The 18,949-nt window shown below is 50.2% G+C and overlaps 1 protein-coding gene across 2 annotated transcripts; it reads right to left on the bottom strand.

The window, feature by feature from the left end:
- Positions 1-1,027: 1,027 nt before the first annotated feature.
- On the bottom strand, positions 1,028-18,303 carry CD8B (CD8 subunit beta). 2 transcript variants are annotated; one of them, XM_087436461.1, is made up of 7 exons: positions 18,214-18,268; positions 16,556-16,655; positions 14,755-15,114; positions 10,866-10,958; positions 5,417-5,506; positions 3,885-3,921; positions 1,028-1,771 (listed from the first exon to the last, which is right to left on the bottom strand). In XM_087436461.1, the coding sequence occupies exons 2-7, from the start codon at positions 16,602-16,604 to the stop codon at positions 1,759-1,761; spliced, it is 642 nt and encodes a 213-aa protein (XP_087292587.1). In that variant the 5' UTR covers positions 16,605-16,655; positions 18,214-18,268; the 3' UTR covers positions 1,028-1,758. The 2 variants fall into 2 exon arrangements, with proteins under 2 accessions (XP_087292587.1, XP_014648246.1); XM_014792760.2 differs by lacking the exon at positions 16,556-16,655 and having other exon boundaries at positions 18,214-18,303.
- Between the last annotated feature and the right edge of the window lie 646 nt (positions 18,304-18,949).

Here is an 18,949-nt window from a genome sequence, read left to right as displayed (position 1 = left end):
TAAATAGTATAGCCTGTAGTGGGATGAGGGGCTCTGAGGCCTGTTCTGACATCCGCTGCGGACTGGGTGTGAGCTTCAGGGAGGGCAGGCTGCTCAGCCGGGCCTTAGTCTCTTATCATGAAATGGGACATCTCGAAGCAAGGAGCCCGCCTTAAAAGTGATCCTTGGAGGAGTCTGGTCCATGCTACCTTGGCCCCTTCTCCCAGCCCCCAGCCTTGGGAGGCAATGGGTCCTGTTGTCCCAACAGCTGATGGCCAGAAAGCATTTGCTTCTCTTGAGCACCTCCCGAATCTAGGCCCTCCTAACTGCCACCCACCACACCAGTGCTGCTGCGCCCTTCGACTCCACAGGCAGCATCTCAGATGCCCGGAGACAGTCACACTGCCCCTTCTTCACATTCTGTGGCTGCCAGAGGCTTCTAAACAGGCCTAGTTTGCCATTGCCTTTCTTAAATTGCACCCCTCCACCCTGGGCTGGCCAGGAAAAGCAGGTGGGACTCTCTTCTCCTATGACCTGGCCATTAGGCTTCTGCTAATCCAGCCTAAGGTTGCATCCTTTTTTGCCTCAATAGCCCTTACGTTGCTAAAGCCGAGAGTGGGGAGCTGCGATACGATCTAGGGACTTTTGCCATCTCGACTCCCCTCTCCAGCTCAGCGTTTTCTCCATGCATTTTCCTTCTCTGACTGTCAAAACTGAGAGACAGTAAAAAAATTAATGGACACGTGACAGAGACCCTGATGCCTTTCACCTTCTCTTTGGTGCACGGTCACCAGCCTTGTGGCCTCCTGGGAGTGGGCCAGAGAGGGTCGGCCCCTGAGACACCTCTTGCCTGGTTCTGGGTGTGCTGGCCTTCTCTCCAGGCCTTCTCTAAACCTGTGACATGAACAAATGTTGTGGGGGCAAATGAGGAGCTTGGATGCAAAATGAGGACATGCACATTTTATCCTTGTTATTTCTTTTCAACTGAGCATCAACACCTTTGCCCTACAGATGGGGTTTTGTGCTTTTACATTACAGGAGCCATATGCCTCTTTCACTCAGGACTTTATTTTTACAACCAACACATTTTTATGAAAAGAACAGAAAACAAGAGAAGAAACATACAAGTCATGGGAGTGTAGAAGTGAACGCCGAGGAACTTCCTCATGGGAGATAAAAGTGACCTCCTGCTCCCAAAACCACAAGTTTCCAGCCCCAAAGGAGGTCCTCAGAAACTGAAACGACCGTAGGAGCCAGGTCAGCCCCTCCTAGGATTCCTCACTTCCAATCTGAGTCTGCTCTGTGGTGCTCTCTGTGAGGACGGTCAGGCCAGCCTGTGAAGACCAGAGGGGAGCCATCCCAGCACCATCCCATGAGAGACTCAGGTCTCAGCGTCACTGCCCTGCCCAGGCAAAGCAACTTGCAAGATGGTGGCTTGACGGCCAACACCAATGGTCCTAGCCTAGCCCAGGGTGAGTACAGGAGCCGGAAGTGGTGTCCTGGGCGGCATTTCATACTCAGTCCTCCAGTACATCTTGTGAGTTGCAGAAAGTGCCCTGGGGTTCTGAAGCTTCTTTCTAAGATTCCCCATGACCACCTAACAAGTTGCTCCCGTGCGTGAGGCCCACAGAAAGACCATGCAGCAGTTAAAGCAAGCAGTTTCAGCAGGTAGGTGAAATTTCCATGGTTCAGTGTGTCCCTTCTCCCTCGTTATTCCTGATCTCCCTCGTTACTGACTGATGTATTTTTGTAGCAGGACACCAAAAGTGTATTCTCTGCTCACTTGTAAAACCTGAAAACAACAGCAAGTTGTGAAACCACTTATTTTCAGGCAAATGATATTGAACTTCCTGTAACAGGGACAAATGGCACATGAGGATGCAGCGCTCCCCTCCCAGTAAGTAGCCTGGGGCCAAGAGTTTTCTGTCACTATGTTTTCAGGACTCATCTTAGTCATTAAAAAAAATTAAAAAGCTCAAAAAACGCAGGCCTAAGAACTTGAGCTTTGAATAGTGTTACTTCCTGCAGTACCCTCTAAGATAAGCTGTTCACAAACGCACGCCAAGGGGCCAGAAGGTGGCCTGAGGATGGGGTGACTTTCTGAGGACAGTTAGAGGCTGGGGAGTGTCTGCCCCAAATCGCGACTTGAGTTCAGAACAGCTGATCTGTGAGGCTCAACGATTATTTCACGCACACCTGGATCGTGACAGCAAAACCAGAGGTGGTTTTCAAACACTTTTTTAAGCCACAAACCCTTTTGTTCAACGACATCTTACTAGTAAGTGTAACTACAGGCAAGAAATGAGAGCAGAACTGTTCAGAATGAAGAGAGCGAGGGGGCTAGAGCCCACCTATGGCCACCCCAGCCTTTTCCCTGCCTGAGCTGATCCTCAGAACCCCTGGAGTTGCCAAAGCATCAAGTCCTGCATCTAGCTCCTCCAAAACTGGCATCAAATCACTGGGGAACAAGTTAAAATGAAGCAGGGAGTGGGGGCCAGAATCACTGGGGAACAAGTTAAAATGAGGGGGACTCATTCCCCATAAAAGGTCACTGTGGGGAAGATGTTGAACAGAACATTCTGGAGGTCTAGGCTTAGACAAATATACTCAAGTTACTGTCTCTTAAGTAGGGGGTAGTTTCTAAATCCAGCACATAAGATGAAAATTGCACACAATCAAAATTATCATTGAAAATTGCCCATAAAATACTGCAGGTAGGTTTAAGCAACTATACACACAAATATAATGTATAAATAATGTAGACATATAGAGAGTTTATATGGAAATTATAATTTTAGAATATTTAAAAATATATTTTGTTCCTTGGTTGTTGGGCTCATAGAGATGACTCTCATAAGTGACAAGAGTGTGTGGTTCAACTCCATGGGACCAGGGGCCGAGCACGTTATGGGTATTACCCCAGTAAGTCCTCACAATAGCCATGAGGTTGTACTGTTATCTCATTTTGCAGATGAGGCATCAGAGGCTCAGAGAGGTGAAGTGACTCGCCTTCAGTCACATGGTTGGTGAGTGGCAGACAGGATTCAAACCCAGATCTGCCTTACACCAAGACAGAGCTCTTAAGCACAAAGCCCTGTTGCATCTAGAAGCAGGGGCTTTCTTTTTTTCCAAACACCTCTATATGGAGGGGGTTGTAATTAACGAGCTAGGTAGATGTGAAACAGTCTCTATTTTGAGGACAAAAAAGCATTTCAAGAACACTGCCTGTGGCCCAGCTGGGGTCTGGACACCCTAAAGGCTGGGAGCAGCCAGGAGCCTTTAGCCTCTCACAGCCTCATGGATTCTGCTGGTGCTTACACAGCTCAGGGGGCCTAGAAAGCGAGTGCTTTTTAGCCCCTGTATCTGTGTAACTCAGCTGGTCAGTTTGCCAACTCCAGGGACCTAGGTGGGGTCAAGCTTGACACCCAACACTGGGTGTTGGATTCCACTGCTGGTGGAAGACACGGGCCTTGGGGTGAACTGACTTGTCTTCGAATCCAATTCTGCTCTTTACTGTTCCAAACACTTTGAGCAAGTCTTTCAGTCGACTGGTCTGTAAAAATAACCCTCCTATGTCACACAGGACCAGGTTGAATGAAATAGTGGGTAGGAAAGAGGTTGGGATACCCTACCACATCCTATGCATGCAAGAGTGGATTGTTATCATCAAGAGAGCTAAGAGCTAAATCTTCCCATACTTGAAATACACATAAACGACTAATTGGTTTGGTGTTTTTTTTGCTTAGGTGATCTCTTTTCCTGAACTCTATCACCCCACCTCTTTATACAGTCTATGACTTTTTGGAGGTGGCCTCTGGCTTTGGCTCCTTGCAGTGGAAGCAGTGAGCAACAGCAGGGGCTGAGGAAGCCAGGACCACACCCAGGGCCGCTGCACAAGCACTTACGGTTTGACAAGGCGAAGCCGGGCTCTCCTCTGCAGGCCTGGAAGAAGAAAACAAGACCACCAGTTGGCTGGGCTGTGGGCCACTGACACCAAGCCCCAGAGAGTGAGGAGGGTGACGGGAGGGGCAGCTGGCACCTCAGGCGACTTCCCTGCCAGGCTCCGCTCCAGCTTCACATGGTTCAACTCCCTTCACGCTCACAGCAAACTTGTGAGTTGGATACTACTCTTATTATCTCCATTTTTTTATATGGGGAAACTGAGGCACAGAGTGAGTGCGTTACTGAGTAACTTGCCCAAAGGCATGCAGCTAGCAAGTGGTAAAGACGGAATTCAGGCTCAGTTAATCTACTCCAGTCTGCGTGTCCTTAAACATGCTATCTTGCCCTTCACAGCAGGTCAGGAATGAGCGGTCACACAGACAAGTGGTCTTAAACTAGAACATGTGTATTTGGGGGATACGCAAGGTTCCCCATTGGGATGTAGGGAGGAAATATGAGCATGTGTATTTACATGTTTATCCCATCCTTTATCAATTTTTATTTTTGAAGCACATGTAATAACATACATAATATATTAAACAAATAAATATAGCTAATTACATTAGTTTTGTAATTTTTAAATTTTTTACCGATGAGGTCCTTGATCAAAAAAGTTTGCCGATCACTGAACTTTAATGGGCTTCTTAGAATGGGGGAGATAGATCCTTTTGTGGGTGGCAATTGTATGCAAAAATGTGTGCATGATGCATTTTTCTGGGGAGAGGGTCCATAATTGTTATCATATGTTCAAAGCGGTCTGCAACCTATAAAAGAGCCACCAATCTAGGCCATGCCCCTGCCGGCCACCCCCTCCTATTTTACAGAAGCCCAGGGAGGGTAAGTGACTCACTCAAGGTGGCACAGGTGAGCAGAGAGCCCACGGCAGAGCCTGGGGCTCTGGACTCGGGCAGCCATGAGGGCCTCCCCTGCAGCTCCGCTAGGGGCCTGTAGAAGGAGAGGATCCTCCCTGCAGAGTGGCTGGGAGCGGCAGCCATCTCTGAGTTTCCCTGCAGCCTCACAGAAGAGGAGGATTTCTAGTTTCCGTGAAGATAACCCAAACCCCACCACAATCTCTTCTGTGCACTGCTTCTATCCCAGCTGCTCATGGGAGTCCCACTTACTGAGCACATACACGCTGGGCACTTTGGGGAGGACTTTACAAAGCAGCCCTGGGAGGTAGGTAATACGGTTACCCCTGGGTGAGGCAGCTGAGGCTCAGAGAGGCCAGGGCAGGTGCCCACGGTACTAGATCAGGGAGCAGCAGAGCTGGACTCAAAGCCAGATCAGACTCCAGAGACAGGCTGGTTTCTGACCCCTGCAGCATGGCCTTGGGCCAAGAATCATCTCTGGAACTACCACGGGATCTGAGGGGTGAGGTGGGGGCAAACTTTCACCAGGCTGCCATCTTCTCTGCTCCTCTAGAGAAGGAAGGACCCTCAGAGACACCTCCAACAGCAAAACGGGTCGCATGATGGCCCAAGAAGGCAAAACTTACAGTGTGTATGGATGGCCACACCCAAGGACACCAGCAAAACCAGGACACCAGCCGCCAGGAGGCCGAGGGTGATGGGGCCGCATGACAGGCCTGGAAAAGGCACACATATCGACATTTGAGACATGCAGATAAAAACAAAGGGAAAAATCAACTGGAAGCCCCACCTCCCAGAGAATACCATGGTTTGCATATTTCCTTCTAGTTTTTTTCCTAGACACTTGAGATAATTTTATATACAAAATTTCATATCCGACATCCAAATTTTAAAAAAAATTAATTAAACTCAGGAGCTATTTCTGTTCAGAGGAGATAGACAATTTTCTTGCCTGGTAATGGGATTTTTACTATTTATTTTTAAAACTTTTATTTGAATTTCACGAGAACTAGCTGAATATATTTTCATTGTAAAAGATTCAAGAATATGGTTAGAGTGCACCTTGGCATCCTCGCTCCTTCACAGAAGTAACTGCCATTGTTAACTTGGTACCTTTGTCTTTGCATTTACACACAGGTAATTTACATGGACTCATACAGTTTTTTGTTTTTAGAAAAAATACAGTGGCTTATGCTGTACACATTGTTCTGCAGCTGTGTTTTTCCTTCACTTAAACATTCCAGCACATTTTTTTTTTTCTACCAGAGTAACATCTGAAGTAGGGATGTACCATGGATTATTTAGCCATCAACGGACATTTTGTTTGTTTCCTGTGTTTTACATATAACTCGGCAGAGAACATCCTGGTATATTTCTCCTTATGCAAGAGTCTGCCTGAAGCCAATATCGAAAAAGGAAATTACTAAACCATAGACTATGTCCATTTAAAATTGTAATAGATACTGTCAAATGCCTTCCAAGAAGGCAGCACTGATTTCCATTCCTCACCACCAATCGTGCACCCTGCCGACCCTTGATATTATCAGAGATTTTAGATTTTGCCAGTCCAGTGCGTGAAAAATGATATTTCACTTCAATTCCCTGATAACCTGTCAGCTTCAGCCTAATTTTCATATATTGGCCACTTGGGTGATTTTTCTTTCATGAGTTGCCTGTTTGTTCCTTTGCCCATTTTGTGTGCTATCTAAACAGCAGAGTTTACATTATTAATGCCCCAAATCCTTCTCTGACACCCTTCGTGCCCCTGTGGCTGGTTCCTGTGAGTAGCTGAGGGGCAGACCTAGGACCCCTGGGTGAAAAGAGCAAGGCTGATGATTTGGGCTCAAGGTTAAAAAAATCAGAAAGAGTTTTGGATGTCTGGGAAGGGAGAGAATATTTACCGAATACCTATTATTGCCAAATACAGAACTAACTGCAAACTTCCATCTCGTGAGGAAGGAAGTTATTACTATCATTTTTCTCTCTCATTTTACATTTCAGAAAAACCAACATTCAAAGAGGTTAAATTACATGCCCAGCATCCTCCAGCTTCTGAAAGGCAGGGCCGCTCCCACCATGACAGCTTGAGGGCATGAGAGGTAGCGGAGGGGATGGAGGGGCTGCTCCACGGGAGGGAGCCGGCCACTGCCAAGGCTGGATGGTGTGATGTGGAGAGGAGATTCCTGAACTGAGTGGAAGGCTGGGTGAGGCCCTGGAAAGTCCTTCCCACCTCTGAGATGCAAGGGTTTCTATCTGCCTCCCTCTCATCTCCTCCACGTTCTTCCACCCTGAATGAACCTTGAAAACACGATGCGAAGTGAAAGAAGCCAGACATGAAAGACCACATATTATATGATTCCATTTATAAGAAATGTCCAGAAGAGGCAAATCTATAGATACGGAAAGCAGATAAGTGGTTGCCAGGGGCCAGGGTGAGGATGGAGACTAGCTGTACACATGCACAAGGGAGCCTATTGGGGTGATGGAAATGTTCTAAAACGAGATCGTGGTGATGGTTGTATAACTTGGGGAATCTACTAAAAATCATTGAGTTGTATGCTTAAAATGGGCGAATTTTGTGATGTGCAAATTCTACCTCGATGTTGGAGGTGGGCACAGGCTGAAGGCCCCTTCCTTCTGGTGGGGAGGCAGGTCAGGGGAGGCTTCCTGAGGAGTGGTCATAACTGGAGGCCCGAGACACAGCTACAGGTCCACGGCGAAGCACGATCACCTGCCCAAAATGTGACTCCAGGAAAAGCTGCTGCTTCTAATAAAGGCGGCGAAAAGCCTGCATGGGCAGGGAGCCAGCGGCCAAAGCCACACCAGTGACACTCGGCCCGGTCTTCCTCGCCTTGCTCGGGTCTCAGGATGTCCTGAGGTCTGGATCTCACCACACTGCTCCTGAGACAGTGGGTTAGAAATTGTCCCCCAGCACCTCTCAGTGTCGTCTCAAGGGACAGCCATAAGCCTTAGGGAGCAGGCCCCTCGATGGCAGCCCTATGCGTTTCATTCATGATTACAAGCTTTGAGCTCTGGCTGGGTGCCCCATCGAGCTGAGTGCCTTGTATATTGTATCTCATTTAATTCTGTCTTCCCTTTAGCCGGGTAAACATCCTCATTTTACAGATGAAGAAACTGAGGTTCAGAGAGGCTGAATCACTTGCCCAAGTCACACACTATAGGCAGTGGTAGACCGGGATTCACACCGAGGTCTGGCTGACTTACCACTAGGCTATACTGCCTCATGGCCCCCACCCCTCAGCGCAGCCTCCATCTAGCCCCTCTGGTCACCTTAACACACATCCTGGTTATTCTTAATAACCTACTAATGTTGGATTTGCATTTTACCTTGGGATTTTACTAAGGGTTGATATAAGAAATGATGCAAGAAATTCAAAGACCTTTTTTCCCATCATTTATAAAAGTGTTACTGAATTCACTATCATTCAGTGGTCCTGACATCAGGATGAACAGAGCAGGTTTCGTCTAGAATTTAGTGCCGGAATGAAGGCTTTGGTGCCTGGGATTGTTTCTTTACATCAATGTGGTGGGGGTGTTGGTGGTGCCATGTAACCTGGAGTGTCCCCTTTGTTTCAGCTGGGTTTGCTTGCTACTCCGGTGCCACAGCACAGACTCAGCTTTTGTGTTGTCATCTTAATGGCTCTACAGTCATGCGTCGCTCAACAACGGGGATGCATTCTGAGAAATGCATCATTAGGCCCTTTCACCATTGTGCGAACATCATAGAGTGTGCTTCCACAAACTTAGTGGTCTAGCCTGCTACACACTCAGGCTGTATGGTACTAATCTTATGGGACCACTGTTGCATATGCGATCCGCTGTTGACTGAAACGTCGTTATATGTTGCATGACTGCATCGTATTTGCCTTTTGTGTCCTTTTTCTGTTGTACCCTGCCTGAAATCCTTTAGCCGAAGTCGTGGGGCATAAATATTTTATAAAATGAGGTCATTCTGTTCTCCACCTTTATGATCCCCAACATTTTGCCCTCCTGGACATGGGTTCTGATTTTCTTTTTACTGTGACCTCATGTGACAGCTTCCCTCTCCCATCCCCTAGATCCTGTTAGATGCCTCTCCCCAGGCTCTTTCTGGGACTTTCTATATTTTTTAAGACAAAGCAACCCAGCAGCATGAGGCAGCTTTGATGTGGCGGCTTGTGGTTTGTTCTATGGGAAGGAGCAGGTGGCACTTTCTGTTTGTCACCAGTAACTTTTGGGGGACAGAGGTCAGTATTTTTCCAGAAGCACATTTGACTGATGGCTTAAAGGAAAGTGTGTGTGTGTGTGTGCGTGCGCGCGCGTGTGTGTGTACTCCAGTTGTGGTGCCTGGTGCTTATAGCACAGAGAGGTGAGTTTGTTCACTCATTAACAAACATATATGAAGCACATACTGTGTGTTAGGTCCTCTGTTAGGGATCAAAACTGGGAAAGCCTAAAGTGCTGCTCCTTTGGGTTGGGTTTTTTGTTTATTTGTTTGTCAATAGCTTTATTCAGATATAATCTACATACCATAAAGTTCACCTGTTTAAAGTGCATAATTTAATGGGTTTTAGTATATTCACAGAGTTGTACAACCATCACTACAATCTAATTCTAGAACATTTTCATCCCCCCGAAAAGAAATCCTGTACCATTAGCAGTCACTCTCCATTCCTTCCCCACTCGCAGCCTTAGGCAACCACTAATCTACTTTCTGTGTCTATGAATGTCAAATTCTGGACATTTCATATCAATAGGATCATATAATACAGTTGCCCCCTTATCTGCAGTTTTGCTTTCTGTGGTTTCAGTTACCCACGGTCAACTGCAGTCTGAAAATATTAAATGGAAAATTCCAGAAATAAACAATTCATAAGTTTTGAATTGCACGCTGTTCTGAGTAGTGTGATAAAATCTTGCACCTTCCCACTTTGTCCCACCCTTTGTCCAGCAAATCCATGCTGTATATGCTACCCTGCTCGCTCATTTGTCACTTAGTGGATCAGTTATCAGATCGACTGCTGTGGTATGGCAGTGCTTGTGTTCAAGAAATCCTTATTTTACTTAATAATGGCCCCAAAGCACAAGAGCAGTGATGCTAGCAATTCAGACATGCCAAAGAGAAATTATTGTTCTTCGTCTCTTACTGTGCCTAATTTATAAATTAAACTTTAGCATAGGTATGTATGCATAGGAAAAAACAAAGTGTATATAAGTTTTGGTACTATCCGTGGTTTCAGGCATCCACTGGGGGTCATGGAACGTATCCCCCTCACATAATGGGGGACTACTGTATATGGGCTTTTGTGACTAGCTTCTTCTACCGCATAATATTTTTTTTGTGTGTGTGTGAGGAAGATCAGCCCTGAGCTAACATCTGTGCTAATCCTTCTCTTTTTGCTGAGGAAGACCAGCTCTGAGCTAACATGTATTGCCAATCCTCCTCTTTGTTTTATTCCCCCAAAGCCCCAGTAGATAGTTGTATGTCATAGCTGCACATCCTTCTAGTTGCTGTATGTGGGATGCGGCCTCAGCCTGGCCAGAGAAGCGGTGCGTCGGTGCGCGCCTGGGATCTGAACCCGGGCCGCCAGCAGCAGAGCATGCGCACTTAACCGCTAAGCCATGGGGCCGGCCCATTGCATAATATTTTCAAGATCCATCCACGCTGTAGCATGTGTCAGTACTTCATTCTTGATCATGGCCAAATAATATTCAATTGTATGGATATTCCATATTTTGTTAAGTCATTCATCAGTTGGTGGACATTTGAGTTGTTTTTACTTTTTGGCTGTTATGAATAATGCTGCTAGGAGCATTTGTGAGCAAGTTTTGGGTGGACGTATCCTTCATTAAGTTTTGTCCTGTGGCGATTTGCAAGTGTGTCCCCCACTAGACTGCGAGCTGCTGAGGACAGCACTGCTGTCATGTTCAGCTTCCCTTCTGACCCCAGCTCAGGGCCAGAGAAACAGGCTAGAGAGTCCAGACTTAGGAAGGGCTTATGGAAGGAAGGAAGGAGGGGAGTGAGTGGGACTGTCTGCTGCGCTTCTGAGAGTCCAGGGGGAGGAGAGAACTCACCCTTCTGGGTCACCGGGTTTGGTTGCCGGCACACTTTAGGCTTCTTGGGGGTGGGCTTCTTGGTGGGCGGTGCAGTGGTGGGAAGGACGTCAACTGTGGAAAGCAAGTAAGACACATATCTTAGCCAGGTAAACAGCAGGTCAACTCAGAGACAAAACTTAAAACCGCACGTCTTACATCCAGGTACTAAGGTCCTATGACTGCTCCCTAGGCTGCTGCGGGGCTTGAAGGTCACAGAGCAAAAGAATTTTTGATCTGCCTCCCCAACTCTCAGATCTATCTGAGGACCCAGGGATGGGGGTCAGCTTGGTGTCCTGGAGAGAGAGGGGCTCTGGAGCCACACAGATCTCAACAGAGCCCCAGCACCCCTGATTAACCACCGTGTGACTTGGGGCAAGTCCTATCACTTCTCTGTGTCTCAGTTTTCCCATCTGCTGAAATACAGATGGCTCCCATCTTCATCTTGGGGTTGTTGTGAGAATTAAAGAGGACGGTGTGCCCAACAAAGCATGCAGTAGACATGCCTCCACCTGGCTGAAGACCTTGAGGTAAATAAAGCTGGAGTCCCCAAGCCCTTGGCATGACCAGCCTCTCAGCCCACCTGCCTATCTCTAAGTGAGGAGAGGAAGGCCGTAGAAAGGAGGTGGGTGCCCTTTTCTGTATGTACAATACCATGCAGGCTGCATATTTTGGGACTTAATTTTCCTTCTCAGGTGTCTTTAAAAATCATATACAACCAGAGGTAGAGAGACCTTTAGTCTGGTCTCAACCTTTAGTTTCAAAGTTGAATGCCAGCAATGTGAGGGGCTGTCCCCAAGGCCCCACAGTGGAAAGGGCTCCCCACAGTCAGGAGCCCCCTCCTGACTCCTGGGTAGGTCACTCCTCTCTTTCATTCTTATCCAGTGTCACATGCTGCAGTGCTGGAATAGGGCAGTGGGACAAGCATACAGAGCAGAAGACGACTCTGAGGCTCTGAGGTGCTGAGGAACCAGGTGCCACTGAATCCAGCTCTTGCCTCTGCGGGTCAAGGAAAGACTTTTCACTGAAATGATTTTCTGCAAAATGGGAGAGGGAATAGGATGGCAGCATGAACTTAAACTCCAGGTCAGCAGACAGGGAGGGGCAGCCAAAAAATTGGTCACTTTGGGGCTGCATCTTCCATATAACAAGTGGACACTTTGGCCCCTCACCACCCTGAGCCTCCTCCGGACAGTGACGACACGCTCTGCTCTGCCTGCTTCATGAGGCTCCTGGGAAGAACCAACTCACGAGAATTCACACCGAGCTCCCACCATGTGCTACTGACAGCGCCAGGCGCCTCAGCTTAAGTTTACTGAACCCAACAGCTTTTCGGACAGGCACTGCGGTCCCCATTTTATCCCCGAGGAAGCCTAGGCTCAGAGAGCTGAAACAACTTGCCCAAAGTTCGAGAGGCAGTAAACAGCAGAGCCAGGATCTGAGCCAAAAGACTCTGATTCTAGGCTCTCACGACACCATGCTGCCTCAGGGGCAGGTGCTTTTTTCACAGAAAGTTAAGCACATCAGGTCAACCCAAGGCCCTTGGTCATCAGTGCTGAGGGAAACTAGTGTAAAAGGAAAAACAACATTAGCTATAGTGCTCTGAGGGCGTGCAAGGAGCCTGCCCTCTGCTAGCAGTGTCGCAGCATTCTAGTATCTCCTTCAGGCCTCAGGGCCTAGAAGTGTTCACTCCCGTTACTTCACACGAGGAGGCACGGAGGTCTCTCAGCTGGTCAGTGGTGAGCCTGCAAGAGAGCTGGCTCTATGGGACCTCAGGGCCTTGGCTTCTTGCCCAAAGCCTGGTCCCCTTCATTCCTCCTGACCCTCCCCCTGCCTCAAATCTCCCCTTTCTCTCCTCTTTGAAAGGGACGGGTCTTTTGAGCCCATGGTGTGCTTAAGGGGCCTGAGAAAGGCCCTGTCTTTCCCCAAATACTTTCTCTACCATCCAGGCCTCCTCCTTTAAAATGCACTGACCTTCCGGCAGGAGAGTGGGCTCTGGCTCTGGATACCCCGCCCCTGAGAGATGCTATGGTTGCAAGGACACGCCTGGGGAGGGACTGCCCCTCCTGGGGAGCAGGGCAGCATGAGGGGCTTGGAAATATCAGAGCCAGGTGTGAGTGGGTGGTGGTGGAGGTGGGGGGAAGCTTCTGAAAACCAGTTTTTTTATTTCACCATGCACCTTTCTCAGCCCCTGAAATCTCATGAGTGGGAAGATATAGTGCTTATAGAGACAAAAACAATAAACCAAACCAAAACCCCAAACCCAAAAAAGCCCAATTTTCAATAGGGGAATCAGTTGACAGCCCCAGACGGATGCCTTGGCTTCTTGCCCAGAGCTCTCAGCCCTCAGCCCCCGCCACCTGATTCAAGACCTGGGGCTGGTGAGATGTGACAGGGCATCAGTCTGCTTTTGTCTTCCTAATTGTGCTGCTGTCCCCAGCTGTCCCTGCACCTCCCACGCCGACTGGTCTAATTCCTGGGGGTCCCCTTGTCACTCTCAAGGCCTCTAGCCTGAGAAGAACCCAGGGGAATGGGAAGCGAGACAGTGGGAGGCGGCAGCGGGTTGGCCCCAGTCATGGGCTAACCCGGGAGGGGGCTAAAGGCAGACGTGGGCCTTGGAGAATTTCTGCCCTCACACCCTTGATAGCTTCAGCCTCACTGTCTGACACGGCAGCCATTCGCCACACACGCTACTGGGCACGTGAAACACGGCCAGTCTGACTCGGATGTGCTGTGTGTGTAGAACACTCATTACACTTACTATGAAAAGGGAATATAAAATACTTCAGCAATACTTTTTATACCAAATATGTGTTGAAACGATAATATTGTTGATAAATTGGGTTAAGTAAAATACATTATTTAAACTGATTTCACCTCTTTCTTTTTACTTTTTTTAAGGTGGCTATTAGAAAGTTTTAAATTACATCTGTGGTTTGCAATGTATTTCTGCTGGACATACTGACTTAACTCACGAGGAGCTGCAGCTTCTAAGGGCTGGAGGGGCCGTGGAGGTCATCAGCAGCCCTGAGACACAGATGAGAACACTGAGGCCCAGACAGGGGAGCGACCAACCCAAAGGCACACAGTGAATTTGCAGCTGGGCTTGTGGTCCCATCTCCAGAAGCCCTGCAACTCCGGGTGTGGGTTCGAGCCACAGGCCCCCATGCAGCATGTGAGGGCACCTGCCTCCACTGCCCTAGAAATGCTCTCGCTGGGTATGTCCAGGCAGTGAGGACCTCTTTCCCCATGTGCACACTCAGAGGGGATTTCTGAGACCACTGTCAGGCCTGCAGACTCAGCCCAATCCAGTTGCAGCCTCAGGTGGGCCTGATGTGGCTGAAAGACAGTGTTTCCCTGGCCCCATAAGCAGCAGTGATGCAGTGCTGGCCCAGTGCATAGTGTTTAAGTTCACGTGCTCCACTTTGGTGGCCCAGGGTTCACGGGTTCAGATCCCAGGTGCGGACCTACACACTGCTCACCAAGCCATGCTGTGGCGGCATCCCACATACAAAATAGAGGAAGATTGGCACAGGTGTTAGCTCAGGGCCAATCTTCCTCACCAAAAAAGAAAATTAAAAAAAAAAAAAGAAGCAGTGGTGCTTCTAAGCATTCCATCTACAATGGGAATCATAACCCTCCTAGGGTGGTTGGCAGCATTAAGTGAGATAATTACATTAAACACTTGCATGTGCTTGGCCCTGGGTAAGTCTCAAAATGTATTTTCTGTTACTATTAGCCACACTGTTATTGCTCACAGCCCCTGTCCCCTCCTGTAGAATGGGGTTTGCTGACAGTGGGGGCAGCCCTGGTGCCTGGCATGCACCTGGCACACAGTAGGTGCTCAATGCTCATTGAGCCAGATTCTTACCCACACTCAGCTCAGTTCCCTTCCCGAAGGTCAGCTCGGGGGTCCCGATGGTCATGCAGAAGTAGATGCCACTGTCTGCAGGCTTCACACGTGCGAGATTGAGAACGTACTTGGATGCATCCTGAAACACAGTCAGCTTCTCCTGCTGCACCTTCTCGCCATACACAGTCTTTTTCGTGGTGTCCCAGAAGGCCAGGAACTCAAGGTGACTGTGTGCGCTTGGGGCCTGGCGCTGTCTCAGCCAGTAGATGCGCACAGTAGTGTGGTAGGTTTTGGCTTCACAAGTCAGTACTGCTGTTTGGTTAGTCTGAACCATTATGGACGCAGGGGCCTGCTGGAGCACCGAGCTGCTGTGGAGAGCTACAAGAAGCAGAAGGAGTGGCGACTTTCAGCGCATTTTCCTGGCCACAGTTGTGGGGCATCAGAGTCCCTGAGTTGAGTATCAAAGGAAAAGCCTAGAAGAACCTGCCCAGCTGCAGGTTCAGGGGGCTGTGTTAAATGCAGCTGGTGGCTCCTGGACTCAGAGCTCGAGCACCCCACCTCCCAGGAGATCATTTGCAAGGCAGTGTTTGCTATGCCTGGCTTTACAGAGGGGACGGGGAGAGAGCGGCCATTTGTTGATGTCATGCTTATCCGCCTGGCTCTTTGCATAAATTATCTCAATCCAGTCTCCAACTTACTTGGGGATTTTTATCCCCATTACACAGATGAGGAAACTGAGGCATGAAGTTATTTGTTCAAAGTCCCACTTATAGCTAGTAAGTGACCTGGGATTCAAACTTAAGCATTCAAAGTCTGAGGTCAAGCCTGGTTGCCTTTCATCTTGGCCAGCTGCCACTCCATGTACAGACCTTCGCTAGGCAAGCAGCTGAAGGAGACCCAGCGCAGGCTGGGAGAGGAGCTCAGAACCACAGGCAGAGCACAGGGCCCGTCTGGCCAGTCTAAAAGAGGGCCAGCCACCCTTTCTGGACAGTGCCGATAACCAGCAAGAGGAACTCACTGGCCCCTGATAGGCACAATTACAGCCCATCACTCCCCAACCCAGCAACTGATAAGTCACTGGATCCCCATTCCTGAGTGGAAGGACAGACACCCCAGAAGCAGGGCTGGGAGTTCATTTTAGTCTCAGACGGGAAGCATTGGCAAGTAGGGGCTTGTTCACGGAGAACTAGATCAGAACTCACAGACCTTGCCTTGAACCCAGCCTCTGCCCCGTGCCAGTTGTGGGACCTCAGGCAAGTCGTGGAGCCTGTCTCCTCCCTGTAAAAGGAGGGCGGCCGGGCGCCGTTGTCCTGCCTGCCTCTGGGGATTAGAATGGCCGAGAAAGCTCACTGCAAACTAGAGACCACTGTACACAGGTAAATTATCCTCCATGTATCTCCCATCTTGGGGGTTTTTATCACAGCCAATGAAATCTTAAGGAGAAGGATTAGAACAGGTCCTTTACAGCCAAGCCCACGAAGGCACCAACAAACCAAATCTGACCTGGTGAGCTTTTCATTTTAGCTGTGGGGCAGAGACCCAGGAGCAGCGAGGCACAGAGAGGACACAGACCTGGGTGGGCAGAGGGGGGTGTGTGTGTGTGGCATGTATGTGTGTGTGTGTGTGTGTGTGCGCGTGTCCCCAAGCAGAGCCTGCTTGCTGAGTTAGGGGCCCATATTCACAATCCTGAGTGTACTTGCGACTCAGGCTTCCTGGCCCCAGAGGGGCCTTCTCTAACACTGATGGGATGAGCTTAAACTTTCTGACTCCACGCACAGACCACTCTGAGCTTCCACTTGCATCAAGAATGAAATGGTACCTGGGGCCCAAGTGGCTGCTGGGCCTTCCCTTTTCTCCCCAAACACCATGCTGCCTTCTCAGTGGAGCAGACGTTCTTCATTGTTCTGGGTCCCTGATCTCTTGGGGAAGATGACGAGAATCAATAATACCAATATTTACTGAGCTGTGCTGAGCATAGTGCGTGCATTATCTCATTTAATCCTCCCCAAGTCCTGTGGGGGGAGATACTGTTTTACACCCATTTTATACATGAGGAAACAGAGGCTCAGGAAGGCAAAGGACATACTCAAGGTCACACAACCTGTATGCGGTGGGTTCAGATTCCAACCCAGGCCCGGGATGCCAGGACCTGAGCTTTGAGCCACTCCCTGAAGCGAGGAAACCTGTGATCCTCTCCTGGACGGCAGTCAAGTGCTCATGTGCACGCAGTGAGGCCGCAAATACACAGACTCCCAAAGCCCTTCCGAGAAAGCCCAGAAGTGACTCCTTGAGGGGTAACGGGGTCAGAAGGGGCCCGGGCTGCTTGTGTAGTGCCCCCTCCTGCATCCCGGCATGAAGACTTCCTGGCTGACACACCCTGGTCTCTCTCGGGCCCACTTGCTTTTCAGCCCCTGGAGACCGAACACCGTGCTGTGGCTGAGCCCCTCCTATGCGCCGGACACAGAGCCAGTCCCGGCCACACATGTGGTCTCATTTGATTTGTTTGATCCTCTCAGTAACCCAGTGATTCCATTCTCAGAGGGACCTGCTGGTTCTAAAATGATCGGCATAACTTTAGTCGCTTTGAGTGGCCTGGACTAGCTTCTGCTTCAGATGTTCTTGAGCTCCCTGCGTCAGAGCCTGGGCTGGCAGGCCTTGTCACCCCCTGGCAGGATGACCGGCTTTGCGGTTTTGGGGCAAGAGAGTAATCAGCCACAGGTTACTGGGCAGTTGGGGTGTGGAGGGGCTTCTTCCAAGAGGCAGTCTGGCTGGGCTTAGCCCCAGGGACAGTCTAGATTCCCCTGCCTTCCAACTCCAGCACCGCTTGTTCCTAGAGCCACACTGCACACACACCCAGCCTCAGGGAACACTGGAGAAACAGGGGACCCACCAGAGTTCTCTGCGATACGTGTCTGAGAACTGGCAATAGCCTGGTGTTTGGCCAGTTGTACTACAAATACTTCCCCGGAAGTAATAAAAATGTGTGTACAGAACCCTGGGCCCAGTGTGGGGCACCAGAGCCAGAACTGGGCCCCTGGCACCTTCCTGGGGGCACATCCTTGAGGGGACCCTGGACAAGCACATTTTTCCTTCCTCTCTGGACCTCCCTCTTTCTCTTTTCTTCTTCCCTATCTCTTCCCTTCTTCCGTCCTTCCCTCCCCGTCTCTGCTCCCCTGCTCCTCCCTCTCCCTCCCCCTCTCTGCCTCCCCTCCTGCTAGGTCCAGGTTTTTGGGCAAAGGTGGCCCCGTCCTGGGGCTCGTGAGACCGCTGAGGTAGTGAGCTCCCCAGGAGAAGTTGCCTTTCCACCCTCAGGGGCTGTGCCTGCCGCTCCGCCTCCCGGTGGCCCCGCAGCCCCGGCTCTGGGCTCTGCATCCTACCGGGACAGCCTTTTCTAAACTCCACCGGTCAGGCTCCTCCCGGGGCCAGCGCAGACCTCCCGCCCCGGCCCCGCGCGCCCCGCGCGTGCCCCCGCCTTACCTGCGAGCTGCGCGGCGAAGAGGAGCCAGAGCCGCGGCTGCATGTTGGCGCGCCGGGGACACCTGGTCCCAGCCGGGCTCGGCCGAGAAAGGCCCGGGTCGGGTGGGTGGGGAGCGGGACCGGGCGGGGCAGCTCGGGGGCGCGGTGGATAGCGGGGAGGGAGGGACCTGGCCGGTAGGGGCGGGAGTCTTCTTGTGAGGACGGCAAGGTCTCCGCCCTCATCCTCCCCGCATTTCGAAGGTCTTGGCTGCGTTTCCAAGGAGCCCACTAGAACCCCCTACTTTCCAGTAAGGAGGTGACAGCGCTGCCCTGCGCCAAGCAATTGCACGTGTGCGATCGCTGCCTGCCTTGGGAGGTGGTCAGAACGGGGTCATGGCTCCAGGTGACAGTTGAGGCAACTGAGGCTCAGAAGGGTCAGGATGCTCAAGGTCCCACAGCAGTGCATGGTGGACCCTAACTCCGATCGCTTCCTTTCTTTCTGAGTAGTTATGGAGAGCCTCCTGGGTGCCCCGGGCTCAGCGGGACCTGGAGTGACCAAGACCTGGGGAAGGTGAGCTGGGCGCTTGGGGCCCCCAACCCTGCCTGGGGGTGGGGCAAAGCCAGACCTAGACCTTCAGAGTCCTGAAGAGCTGAGAAGACTAGGGTGCTCCCCCTACCCTCCACACACATGAAATTCCTGGTAAAATAGCACTAAAACGGGAAATGAGCAGATCATTAAAGATGCCTGCTTTGAAGC

This window comes from Ceratotherium simum, chromosome 11 (assembly GCF_057802395.1).
Source record: "Ceratotherium simum simum isolate JZ-2026a chromosome 11, ASM5780239v1, whole genome shotgun sequence".
In the NCBI taxonomy this organism is placed as follows: domain Eukaryota; kingdom Metazoa; phylum Chordata; class Mammalia; order Perissodactyla; family Rhinocerotidae; genus Ceratotherium; species Ceratotherium simum.
This window is presented reverse-complemented; position numbering and strand designations above follow the sequence as displayed.